The sequence below is a fragment of the Oppia nitens genome, unplaced genomic scaffold (genome assembly GCF_028296485.1).
Source record: "Oppia nitens isolate AA-2021 unplaced genomic scaffold, nextdenovo-longstitch-racon4-pilon3 scaffold1_pilon_pilon_pilon, whole genome shotgun sequence".
NCBI classification, from domain to species: Eukaryota; Metazoa; Arthropoda; class Arachnida; order Sarcoptiformes; family Oppiidae; genus Oppia; species Oppia nitens.
The window spans coordinates 5,664,321-5,675,495 of NW_026533199.1; the positions used below are offsets into that span (position 1 = coordinate 5,664,321).

The 11,175-nt window shown below is 30.2% G+C and overlaps 5 protein-coding genes across 5 annotated transcripts; 3 read left to right on the forward strand and 2 right to left on the reverse strand.

Annotated features, from left to right (window-relative positions):
- Window positions 1-185: 185 nt before the first annotated feature.
- Window positions 186-2,122, forward strand: LOC128952805 (L-2-hydroxyglutarate dehydrogenase, mitochondrial-like). The gene is made up of 8 exons (XM_054298250.1): window positions 186-436; window positions 505-551; window positions 620-1,180; window positions 1,242-1,312; window positions 1,369-1,427; window positions 1,482-1,597; window positions 1,659-1,820; window positions 1,891-2,122. The coding sequence occupies exons 1-8, from the start codon at window positions 258-260 to the stop codon at window positions 2,046-2,048; spliced, it is 1,353 nt and encodes a 450-aa protein (XP_054154225.1). The 5' UTR covers window positions 186-257; the 3' UTR covers window positions 2,049-2,122.
- LOC128952806 (eukaryotic initiation factor 4A-III) lies at window positions 2,075-3,841 on the reverse strand. Its single transcript, XM_054298251.1, has 4 exons — window positions 3,619-3,841; window positions 2,669-3,482; window positions 2,504-2,611; window positions 2,075-2,281 (listed from the first exon to the last, which is right to left on the reverse strand). Exons 1-4 carry the CDS (start codon window positions 3,773-3,775, stop codon window positions 2,137-2,139), a joined length of 1,224 nt encoding a protein of 407 aa, XP_054154226.1. The 5' UTR covers window positions 3,776-3,841; the 3' UTR covers window positions 2,075-2,136.
- Window positions 3,842-5,968: 2,127 nt separating this feature from the next.
- LOC128952545 (EH domain-containing protein 3-like) lies at window positions 5,969-7,981 on the reverse strand. The gene is made up of 3 exons (XM_054297954.1): window positions 6,905-7,981; window positions 6,560-6,841; window positions 5,969-6,501 (listed from the first exon to the last, which is right to left on the reverse strand). The coding sequence occupies exons 1-3, from the start codon at window positions 7,817-7,819 to the stop codon at window positions 6,085-6,087; spliced, it is 1,614 nt and encodes a 537-aa protein (XP_054153929.1). The 5' UTR covers window positions 7,820-7,981; the 3' UTR covers window positions 5,969-6,084.
- A 118-nt stretch (window positions 7,982-8,099) lies between these two features.
- Window positions 8,100-9,828, forward strand: LOC128952546 (DNA-directed RNA polymerases I and III subunit RPAC1-like). The gene is made up of 5 exons (XM_054297955.1): window positions 8,100-8,284; window positions 8,346-8,417; window positions 8,591-8,831; window positions 9,041-9,580; window positions 9,651-9,828. Exons 1-5 carry the CDS (start codon window positions 8,222-8,224, stop codon window positions 9,779-9,781), a joined length of 1,047 nt encoding a protein of 348 aa, XP_054153930.1. The 5' UTR covers window positions 8,100-8,221; the 3' UTR covers window positions 9,782-9,828.
- Window positions 9,829-9,938: 110 nt separating this feature from the next.
- LOC128952073 (protein yippee-like 5) lies at window positions 9,939-10,676 on the forward strand. The gene is made up of 2 exons (XM_054297406.1): window positions 9,939-10,253; window positions 10,313-10,676. The coding sequence occupies exons 1-2, from the start codon at window positions 10,093-10,095 to the stop codon at window positions 10,509-10,511; spliced, it is 360 nt and encodes a 119-aa protein (XP_054153381.1). The 5' UTR covers window positions 9,939-10,092; the 3' UTR covers window positions 10,512-10,676.
- Window positions 10,677-11,175: the final 499 nt, after the last annotated feature.

Below are 11,175 nucleotides of genomic sequence, written 5' to 3' on the forward strand. Positions count from 1 at the left end.
TTGGATCACTCAGTGATAGACTATTTCAACGCACAGACAGAGGTAGAGCACAGACTTTATAATCCGTATGACATGAATACATGTCTCGACCTCTTTGGAGGACACTTTGTAACTCTGGAAACTCTGATATTATATTATCGTAATTAATATCAATGATTATCAATATATTTTATATTCATATAAATAGTTTAATAAAACACCAGTTTAGGTATTGCTAAGTCATATCTTAACATTTAATAGAAATAATAGCAATAATTATGACTTTAATTAACTTGTTTTGCATAACATCTTTAAGAAGCGATCTGATTGTCCGCAAATTCTTTACGGTCAGTGCTTTAGGATATGAGTGGAACTCTGAAAAAGAGCACAATTATGACATTGTTATAGTCGGTGGTGGTATTGTGGGAACTGCTACGGCTCGGGAATTAGCTATTAGGTCAGTTACGGCTGGATTTATGATTTAAATAATGATTTCATTATTAGTTAATTACTAATTAATACCAGAAATCCAAAACTCAAGTTAGCTATTATTGAGAAAGAAAACAGATTGGGTATGATTTGTACAGTATTTCTATTTGTTTTAATTAATTGACTACAAATGTCGCCAAAATATTGATAGCTGTTCACCAATCGGGTCATAATTCTGGTGTCATTCACGCCGGTATCTATTACAAGCCCGGATCACTTAAGGCTAAATTATGTGTTGAGGGCTCAGCACTGGCTTACGATTATTGTGACCAAAAGAAGATTCCTTATAAAAAAGTAGGTAAACTAATTGTAGCGGTAAATCACGAGGAAGTGGATCGACTCAATGAACTTTACCAAAGAGGACTACAAAATGGTGTCAAAGATATGATTTTAGTTCAACAAAATGATATCCAAAAGTATGAACCAAATTGTGTCGGACTTAAAGCCATTTGGAGTCCACACACCGGTATTGTTGACTGGGCTCAAGTTAACCAATCATTTGGCAAAGATTTTGAATCACTTGGCGGTCAAATCTATACTAATTTTAAGGCAAATAAATTTGAATTAGAGGATAATACTGGAGATCAATTGGTTAAAGTTATTGATAATACCGGTGATAAAGTGATCAGAACTCGATTTGTGGTCACTGCAGCCGGTCTTCATGCCGATCGTATTGCAAAACTAACAAATGGACAACAAAATCCAAGAATCGGTATTTTTATCAATTGTTAATAAATCCAAATTACTAAATAAAACTATCTTTTAATATGAAGTTCCCTTTAGAGGAGAGTATCTTATTTTAAAGAAAGAAAAGAGTCAAATGGTTCGAACCAATATATATCCGGTTAGTTTACATTTATTTATCTAAAATATCAATTACCGTAATTGAGACCAACTTAGGTACCGGATCCCAGATTTCCATTTTTAGGCATACATTTTACTCCAAGAATGGATGGAAGGTATGAAATTGCCATTTAGTGTTAATTTCTAATTATCATCAAATATATGAACAGTGTATGGCTCGGACCAAATGCTGTGCTTTCACTTAAACGTGAAGGATATAAAAAATCTGACTTTAGTTTATCGGACGTCTGGGAAACCATAAGATTTAGTGGATTTAGAAATCTAGGTATTTAGTAGATAATCAGTTATTTTTTAATGATTATCATGTGATGGTGTAATTGTTGCAGCACTCAAATACTTGGGTCCAGGATTTAGTGAACTTTATAGAAGTTTTAGGACTACAGCACAGGTAGAATTACTTCGCAAATATGTGCCTTCTCTTACAATCGATGACATCGAGCCTAAGACTTATAGTACTGGTATCAGAGCCCAAGCACTCGATGAAAAGGGTACTATAATTTAGCCATTAAATGAAAATAAAGTAAATTAACAAAAACTCATGTTTATTGAAACTAAAAGGCAATTTAGTGGACGATTTTGTGTTTGATTCGGGAAGTGATGAAATTGGTAAACGAGTGCTACACGTGCGCAACGCACCGTCACCAGCGGCAACCTCTTCACTGGCCATTGCAAAAATGATTGCAGAAAAAACTGAAACTTTATTTTTAAATAAATGATATTTTATTGATATAATAATTAAATGATTAAAGTAATGATACATTTGTGATAAATAGATAATTGATTTTAAAGACATTTTCCAATCACTTATATGAGATCCGCGACATTCATTGGCATTTCGTCAATCTGTGTGCTATAGTATTGCTCGATATCTCTCAAAATCCTAATGTCGTCATTCTTTACAAAATTAATGGCAACACCTTTACGACCAAAACGACCGGAACGTCCGATTCTGTAATAAATTAAATCAATTCATTAAATATATTATCTGTTAATTATATCTATAATAAATTGCATTGAATTTGAAATAATTTCAGAATAGCGTATAATTTAATTAACCATTTCTTTTGTTTCTAGTTGTGGTTAGTCTTATTAAAAATATAATATCATCATAAAATCAATTTTCAAATATACTGTACATTTAAACTACAGTATATTAAGACATCTAACTTACCGATGAATATAAAGTTCCCGATTATTAGGTAAGTCATAGTTAATGACAAGTGAGACCTGTTGTACATCAATACCACGCGCCCAGACATCAGTGGTTATAAGGACTCGGCTATAATATAATATTAAAAATCACAATAAATTCTATACTTTCGTTATCATTACAAACCTTTGTCCGGATCGGAACTCCTTCATAATAGTATCCCTTTCCTTTTGAGGCATATCTCCGTGCATTGAAGATACAGTAAAATTAGATTCTCTCATCTTTTCCGTCAGCCAATCAACTTTACGTTTAGTATTGCAGAAGATTACTGCCTGAGTGATAGTCAGTGTATCGTAAAGATCACAAAGTGTGTCAAACTTCCACTCTTCTCTTTCAACGGCAACGAAAAATTGTTTAATGCCTTCAAGAGTTAACTCATCTCTTTTAACTAATATCCTGATCGGGTCTGTCATAAACTTTGACGTCATCTCTAAAATTTCGTGCGGAAGTGTAGCCGATATGAGACACACCTGAGTATAAGGTGGAAGATATCGGTAGACATCATAAATCTGTTCTTTAAATCCTTTATTAAGCATTTCGTCCGCTTCGTCCATAACCAGCATTTTTATAGATCGTGTCCTCAAATTTCTGCGCCGAATCATATCAAACACACGACCGGGAGTTCCCGATACTACGTGTTGACCAAAATCGAGTTTACGTATATCTTCACCCAAATTAGTTCCGCCTATACAGGCGTGACACATGACATTCATATAATCACCCAAAGCGAGAATAACTTTCTGTATTTGAGTGGCCAGTTCTCGGGTCGGACTCAACACCAAAACTTGTGTTTCACGTATCTGTGTGTCAATGGTCTGCAATATCCCGATAGCAAAAGTGGCTGTTTTTCCGGTTCCTGACTGTGCCTGTGCTATGACATCGCGACCCTTAATGATTGGCCGAATAGCCCTCTGTTGTATTGCCGACGGCTTCTCAAAACCTGCAAAATATATAAAGCATTTAAATAACAGTTTGTCTGAAATATAGCTAATTGTGTCACTTCTTCAACAATCATATCTATATTGAAATAGTGTTCAAAATGTATCGACATTTTCATTGTTAACATGTATTCATACCATAAGAATAAATGCCTCTTAAGAGGTCTTCGCGAAGACTTAATGAGTCAAAGCTGGGAATCACTTCCACGTCTTCACTGGTCTCGAACTCGACTGTCGACAAGTCGTCCGGAAGTTCTTGTTTTGGTCGCCGACTGACTGACATATTGACTGCCATTTTCAACACTAACAGCGTGTCTGTTCATCCATACATTACGTTAACTCTAATGTATTTCATTGTATTGTCTATCAGTTTATTTGATTTAAAGTTTATTACATTTTATTTAATACTGTTTTACTGTAAATTACTTTATGTTTGCAATTATTACTATTAAATTATAGTAAATTAATTATAATAGTAATAATATTTATTGCAAACATAGCATGATTTACATTATTTTATAAATACAGGATATTATTGTACAGTACTTTTAAATTATTGTTATATTAATACACTGTGTGTACAGTCATAACTTTACAGATATAACTTTGCAAATATTTCAACTATTATACTGTACTGTATTACTGTATAAATAAATAATAATATAATTATCAAATAAATTTATCTACAATTATTATTTGATAGAAAATAATGGACTTTTATTTGATTTATTAGTATATTATTGCCCATCAAATACCTGACCACCTATTTATGGATCAATCATTTGACTCTAATCCCTAATTAGGCATTTCCTATACACTGTACAGGTATTCAATACTACAGTAAATATACTATTGATTGTAAATTTTATACTTTTCTGTTTATAAATTGTATATTTCTAAGTGATAGCACTGATCATACCTTACATTTCATGCCTTAATATACTTTTACTTCAAGACTGCAACTATACTACAACTTTATAAATAAATTAATACATTTTTCTATACAGTAATCAATTATTAATCAATTTTAATAAAGTTATTATCGATAACTTATCAAAAAGACCATAATTGCAACTTTGAATTTACTATAAATGTTGACTTAAAATTATTATTTTTAATTTAATATTTAATAGTAAATTACTGTATCATATTCAGGGTTGGAAAAATACAAGGTTTTCAATTTTGGCATTGAATACAGTAAAATACAGTAAAATACAGTAAAATACAGTAAAATACAGTAAAATACAATGTACTGGGTGTATTTTACAATAATTATAGAAAAATTACATTAACAATGATAAAATATTTATTTATTTTTATTAAATTTATTATTATTACATAATTTCAATATCTTATACATACACTTTGTCTCTGCCAACACTCATCATATTTTAATCAAAATAAAACTTTATTTTTACAATTTACAACTAATGGTTTTACAATAGATACAAATTAATTATTAAGTAAATTAGATATTATTTAAAGATTATTATTATTAACTCATCAATAATACTGTATATAAATTATTTAATAAATATATTACAGATAATATATCTTTAAAATGTCTATTGTTTAACAATTTGTTTGACTAATACATAATTTAATGTACTGTATATAATATATACTATATGTATATATTATATAATATTGATGTTTCAATGAAAATATTTTTATTTTTTTTAAGATTCTATTAATTACATAGTAATAAAGTAACTTCAAAACTAAAAAACTAGTAGAAAATAAAAACTTGTATCAAACATAGTGTTATACGGTATGAAATATAAAATTACATTATTAATATTAACTATTAGTAAATGCCTATAAATAATTATAAATACAACTTTTTTTGTTATAAACATTTTTTTTAATTTTTATTGATAATTTCATTGATAATATTTAATAGTTATAACATTATGTAAATTATAACTATAAAAATTATTTGCATTCAAAAATGTTTTTTAGTTTTTGTAATAAAAATAAAGTTAAGTTTTAAATGTAATAATTTTAACTAAAATAAACTCTTATCTTATCAAATAATTAGTCAGTTTAAACATATGAGTTGTCAAATCAAACTTTTTGATAATTTTGACACATTTAGCAAAATAAGAGCGACATTAACCAATAATATTATAATATAATGCTATGAATTTTATTTATATGCAAAATATTAAATTAAATAATTTATTAAAATACTTTACAATTCATTTAATAGATAATATTATCCCATTTACATTGTTGAATGAAATTTGATACTTTGAATATACAGTATATATATATAGTTTATAACATTTATAAATCGTTATAAAAATATTATTTTAATTTTTATTGAAAACAATAACATTTAGTTAAAATTCATAGAATGTATTGTAATAGTGTTAAATAAATAGTGTATATAAATTAAATTTTGTCATAATTTTACTAACACTTATAACATTAGATAATTAATATAATTTATAAAATTCGTTAAAAATGAATTCGTAAAAAGTGCTCTTTTATGACAAATAAATATATAATTCTTTATAAGATATTAAAATAATTGTCAATTATATTAGATTTTTATATTACGGTAAATAACTTATAAAATTTATAAGTAAAGCATAATTCTTAAGATCCATTAACTGTATGTTTGGAGGGCGGAATCAAATGGTCGGGTAATTGTTGTGGTAAGTCATGTCCATTGAGTTTGATTTGCATCAAATGCATGGCTAGTGAGAACTCATCCATGTCTAACATGCCATCCCTATCTAAATCTGAAAGTTTCCATATTTTACCCAAAACACTGTTCGGTAGTTTTGATTTAACCATCTCTGCTTTGGCTGAAGCACCGGTGATTTTACCATCAATTGGATTCAATGAATTAAACATTTCTTCATATTTAGGTTTATCTTTTTCAACGACCCATTCCTTGTCAAGAGAGCCGGCATCTACACCTTCGCCGCGCATATAACCAAAAGGAGATTCTTTAACGCCTTCAAAAGCACCGCCTTTTACTACTGTCTCCTCTTTAGTATCGTTTTGCTCCTAAAAGATAATATCAAATATTTATTTTGACAATAAATTTCATCAATTGTGGAATCACCTGTGGAATCATTGCCATAAGTTTTGCAATATCTTCGGCTAACATTTTATCGACGGCGTCGAGTAATGGTTTCTTTAATGGATTAAATTTAGTGAAGTCATGATGTAATAGTTTTTCCTGCATTTCACTCAAGTCAGGAAAGTCACCGACAGGTACTCCATGTTCTCTCTCGATTTCAGTGAAGATATTTCCCAAATGTTTAATTAATTCTTTCTTTTTTGAGTCTTTGCCAAAGACAGAGGGCATCTCTTTCTTTAAAGAACTAATGATATACGCGTGAACCTAACCATTAGATATTAAATTAATAAATAAAATATAAAACAAATGTAAAAGAGTCGGGCCTACCTTCGCGAGTCGGGCTCTTTTGATCAAATCATTGAGTTTCCTGAGCGCAGCATTTCGTGGAAGGCTTGTTATATCACTGAATAAATCCTGTTCTTCGGCTTCAAATAACTTTCTATTGTAATCATATCTAAGAGGCTGATCCCAAAAAGAGCCGATGTACACTCGGGCCACTTCGGGTGTGTTAAGTACTTTACCCAATGACCACATAAGTGCGCCGTAGACGCGCATCAATTGTTGCTGATCTATCATATCTGCTTTATTTAAAACAATTCTTATCTTATCGTCGTGTCCTCGAAGGGCTTCAATAGATCGTCGAAATTCATCAGAAATGTCGAGTTTGTGTGCATCGAACAGAAGGATAATTCTATCGACCCGTTCGGCAAACCACTCCAATACACCGGTAAACTCATAGCCACGATCTACCCGTTGCTTCTCTCCCGACAAAATTCCCGGAGTGTCTACTATTGTGATACTCTCGAGTACGGCTGAGTTGAGTTGAGAACATTGCAGACGATTGAGAAAAGCGTTTCCAAACTTAGCTAAAGGACGGAACTGTTTCTTCGGATCAACGACTAAGGCATTGCCGGGAATAACGCCTTCTGATTCGCCAAACATGACGGCAATGAATCGGTCAGTAGTGGGTTCGGGTCCTATCCTTATGCCGGGAAAGTCGCGCTCCAATAAGTACTTAATAAAAGTGGTCTTTCCCGTCGAGTACTGTCCGACCAATAATACCATAGGTTTGGCGTCAAAGTCTGCATCTTCTAAGGGCGGAGAGTGGAACTCATGGAACAGATAGTGTTCTTCAAGTGGTAATATCTTTGACTTATAGATACGTTTGAGACCTTCAACAACATTGATGAACAGTTCCGGTTGTTTCTTGCGCTCATTGCTGGCACTCAACCAACTAAACATTGTTGCAATTGATTATCACCGATCGGATCCACAGATTAACACAAATACAATTGTCTAATGAGTTGATTCACTGATCATTTAATGATTGAATCACTAAAACATTGAATGCCTTTCAATACACCCAACGATGCAATGAATCACTCATTCAATGAACACTTGAATGCTTACAAAAAGTCATTTAATATTACAGTCAATACGTAATGCATTGAGTGATGGGTTCATAGTATACATACATTGCGTACAATTGAATACAATGTTTGGGGAATCAAATAGTTTGCAAACAAATTGCCACTAATTTCAAGCATTGACTAAACAAACAACACGTGCTCTTAATGGTGACACCCGTGTGGGCCCTCCTCTACACCATTGAATACACCATTGAATATACCATTTGATGACAATATGAATCCAACTGTCTCTTCAAGACGAAGATATGCCGACATCACTGAACATGAGATTAATAATGTAATGATTGTATTGATTGTTGAATTGTTTTAACAGTAATTGTCTTATATTTTGTTGACAGACGGAAACCACTGATTATCCGCACAATTATGTTAATTATGACGACAACTGGCATTTCACACACTTTACCAAAGTTTGTCACTAATTGTTATTTTTTTAGATTTGTCATCAAATAGGATATATATTTTTGTTAACATTATTACTAAATACAATGTAAAACACGATTTAATTGACAAATCTTTAAATATATATTAATATATAATTTAATTAATTAATATTAACTGTAATTATAATTTGTTGGCAAAGAATTTTAGTATAAAAATCATTGATATTAAAGACAATGAGATAGAGTTTGACATAATTGGTGTCAACTGTTCTCTGGCTAATGCATTGAGAAGAATATTATTAGCAGAAGTGCCGACAATGGCCATCGAGAAAGTGTTTATCAATAACAACACCAGTATATTTCAAGACGAATTTTTGGCCCATCGATTAGGTCTAATACCAATCAAAGCTGATCCACGATTCTTTGAATACCGACAAGAAGGTGAGACATCTGTTAATATAATTAATTCATCAACTATTGTGTTGACAGACATTATTCTCAGTAATAGTATTTAATTATAGCATATATTATATTAGAAAAATCAAAAAGTATTTTATCATAATCTGATAATTTTATACACTTTTTATTAAATACTGTTTTATTAGACAACTAAGGCATCAAAAATAGTAATATTTTTTATCTAATTTTAGGTGATATTGACGGCACACCACAGGACACAATTGTCTTCAATCTTAATGTTAAATGTGTCAGAAATAAGAACTCTGTTCAGGAAACTACACTTCCTGAAGAACTTTATGATCACCGTATGGTTTATACAAAAGATCTCGTTTGGGAACCGATAGGCAATCATTCAGATATATTTAGTGATAACCCTATTAGACCTGTAGATGAAGACATACTTATAGCAAAGTTAGCTGTTGGTCAAGAATTAGATATTAAGTTACACTGTGTTAAAGGTATTGGCAAAGATCACGCAAAGTTTTCTCCTGTGGCCACTGCATCCTATCGGTTGTTACCACAAATTGAACTCTTGAGTGAAATAGAAGACGAAGACGCGGAACTGTTGAAGAAATGTTTTTCCAGTGGTGTCATTGAAATTGAAAAACAAAGCGGTAAACGAGTGGCTAATGTTGTTAACTCAAGAGTAGATTCTGGTAGTCGTAATGTTTTTAGATATCCACAGCTCAAAGATAGAGTAAAGATGTCTCTAATCAAAGATCACTTTATTTGTAAGTCAAATATAATGAAAAAGAGTTTAAATTTTTGAATAATATTTCTAAATATATATTTAAATTACAGTTAATGTTGAGTCAACCGGTGCTCTTCAGGCACATCAACTCGTTTCTGAATCTTTTGAGATAATGATAGGAAAGTGCAGACATTTTTTGGGTGAACTCGAAGGATATTATAAGAAATGTAACAAAAGTTAAGTCTAATATTATAACCATTTAGTAATTATGTAAATTATATACTATTTTGCCATTTAATTGTAATTAAATTTTTAAAATTTATATTTTGAATTAAATACTTTAAGTCAAATTATAGCGTTATTTGTGAAATATATTGAATATTATATTATTTACAGTGTATTACATGTATTGTAATACTGTATTAAATGTTTGTTTTGATTATTAATGATTGTATTAAATGTTTGATTCAATTGAACGCATATATTGTTAATTGAATCGAAACAAACATTACTTGCATTTGATTATCATTTGTTTAACTACTGATCACATGAATGGGTCGTATATTTCTTGAGCACATCGGAGGTCTTCGTCTGTTTTCTTGTGCTTCATGTGATACAGTATTGACTAACAGACATGAGTTGATTAGCACCCGATTCACGGGAGCCACGGGTAGGGCTTTCCTATTCAATCGTGTCGTTAATCTTAACTATAGGTAAGTTATATGTTGTTTGGTGTCCACTGTTTGATCAATTGGTTTACTGGTTTGGACAGTGAAGTTCAGGACAGAGTAATGCTAACGGGAAGACATATGGTTCGGGACGTGTCCTGCAAGAACTGTGACACAAAGCTCGGATGGATCTATGAGTTCGCCACTGAAGACAACCAAAGATATAAAGAGGGAAAAGTGATTCTTGAGAGGGCTTTGGTTACTGAAAGTGATGGCATTGAAGAACACATCTCTAATGACTAATCATTAAATCATTTATTAATACATTATATTTCAACAATATTTTCTCATTTTTATATCAATAAAACATTTAATACTAGAGTTGACAGTGTTTTGTAATAAACTTTGTAAACAATTGAATGTAAATTATATACTAATCTGAGATTCAATTTTTCAAATGATAACAAACAAGACAATAGTTTTTAATTAATTAATTTACTATCATTTTATGTACAAATAATAAACATTAAAACTAATTACAAAATGATTAAGATTTAACTTTTTTATAAGTTGCATATATAGGTATACATAGGTAGCGGTATATATACTGTATTCAAATTTATGCATTATATAAAAATTAAAGCATTTTTATTATAATAAAAGCATTTTACTCAATATTATCCTTTATATTATTTTATTAGATTTTCATACTTTCATAGTATATTATTGTACCGTTAAAATTAAGTTTTAAAAATTATAAATTAAGTAATAAGATTTATTTATTTAATAATAGATTTATTTACATTGATGAAAATTATCAAAAAAATTTAAATGGTAATAATAATTAAATTAAATAATTGTTAATACATATTATTTGTATTTCAGACATAATTGATATCATTAATCTATAGATAAATTTGCATTTTTCTATTTAAATACTAAATTATATTGCAATTGTCAAATCAAT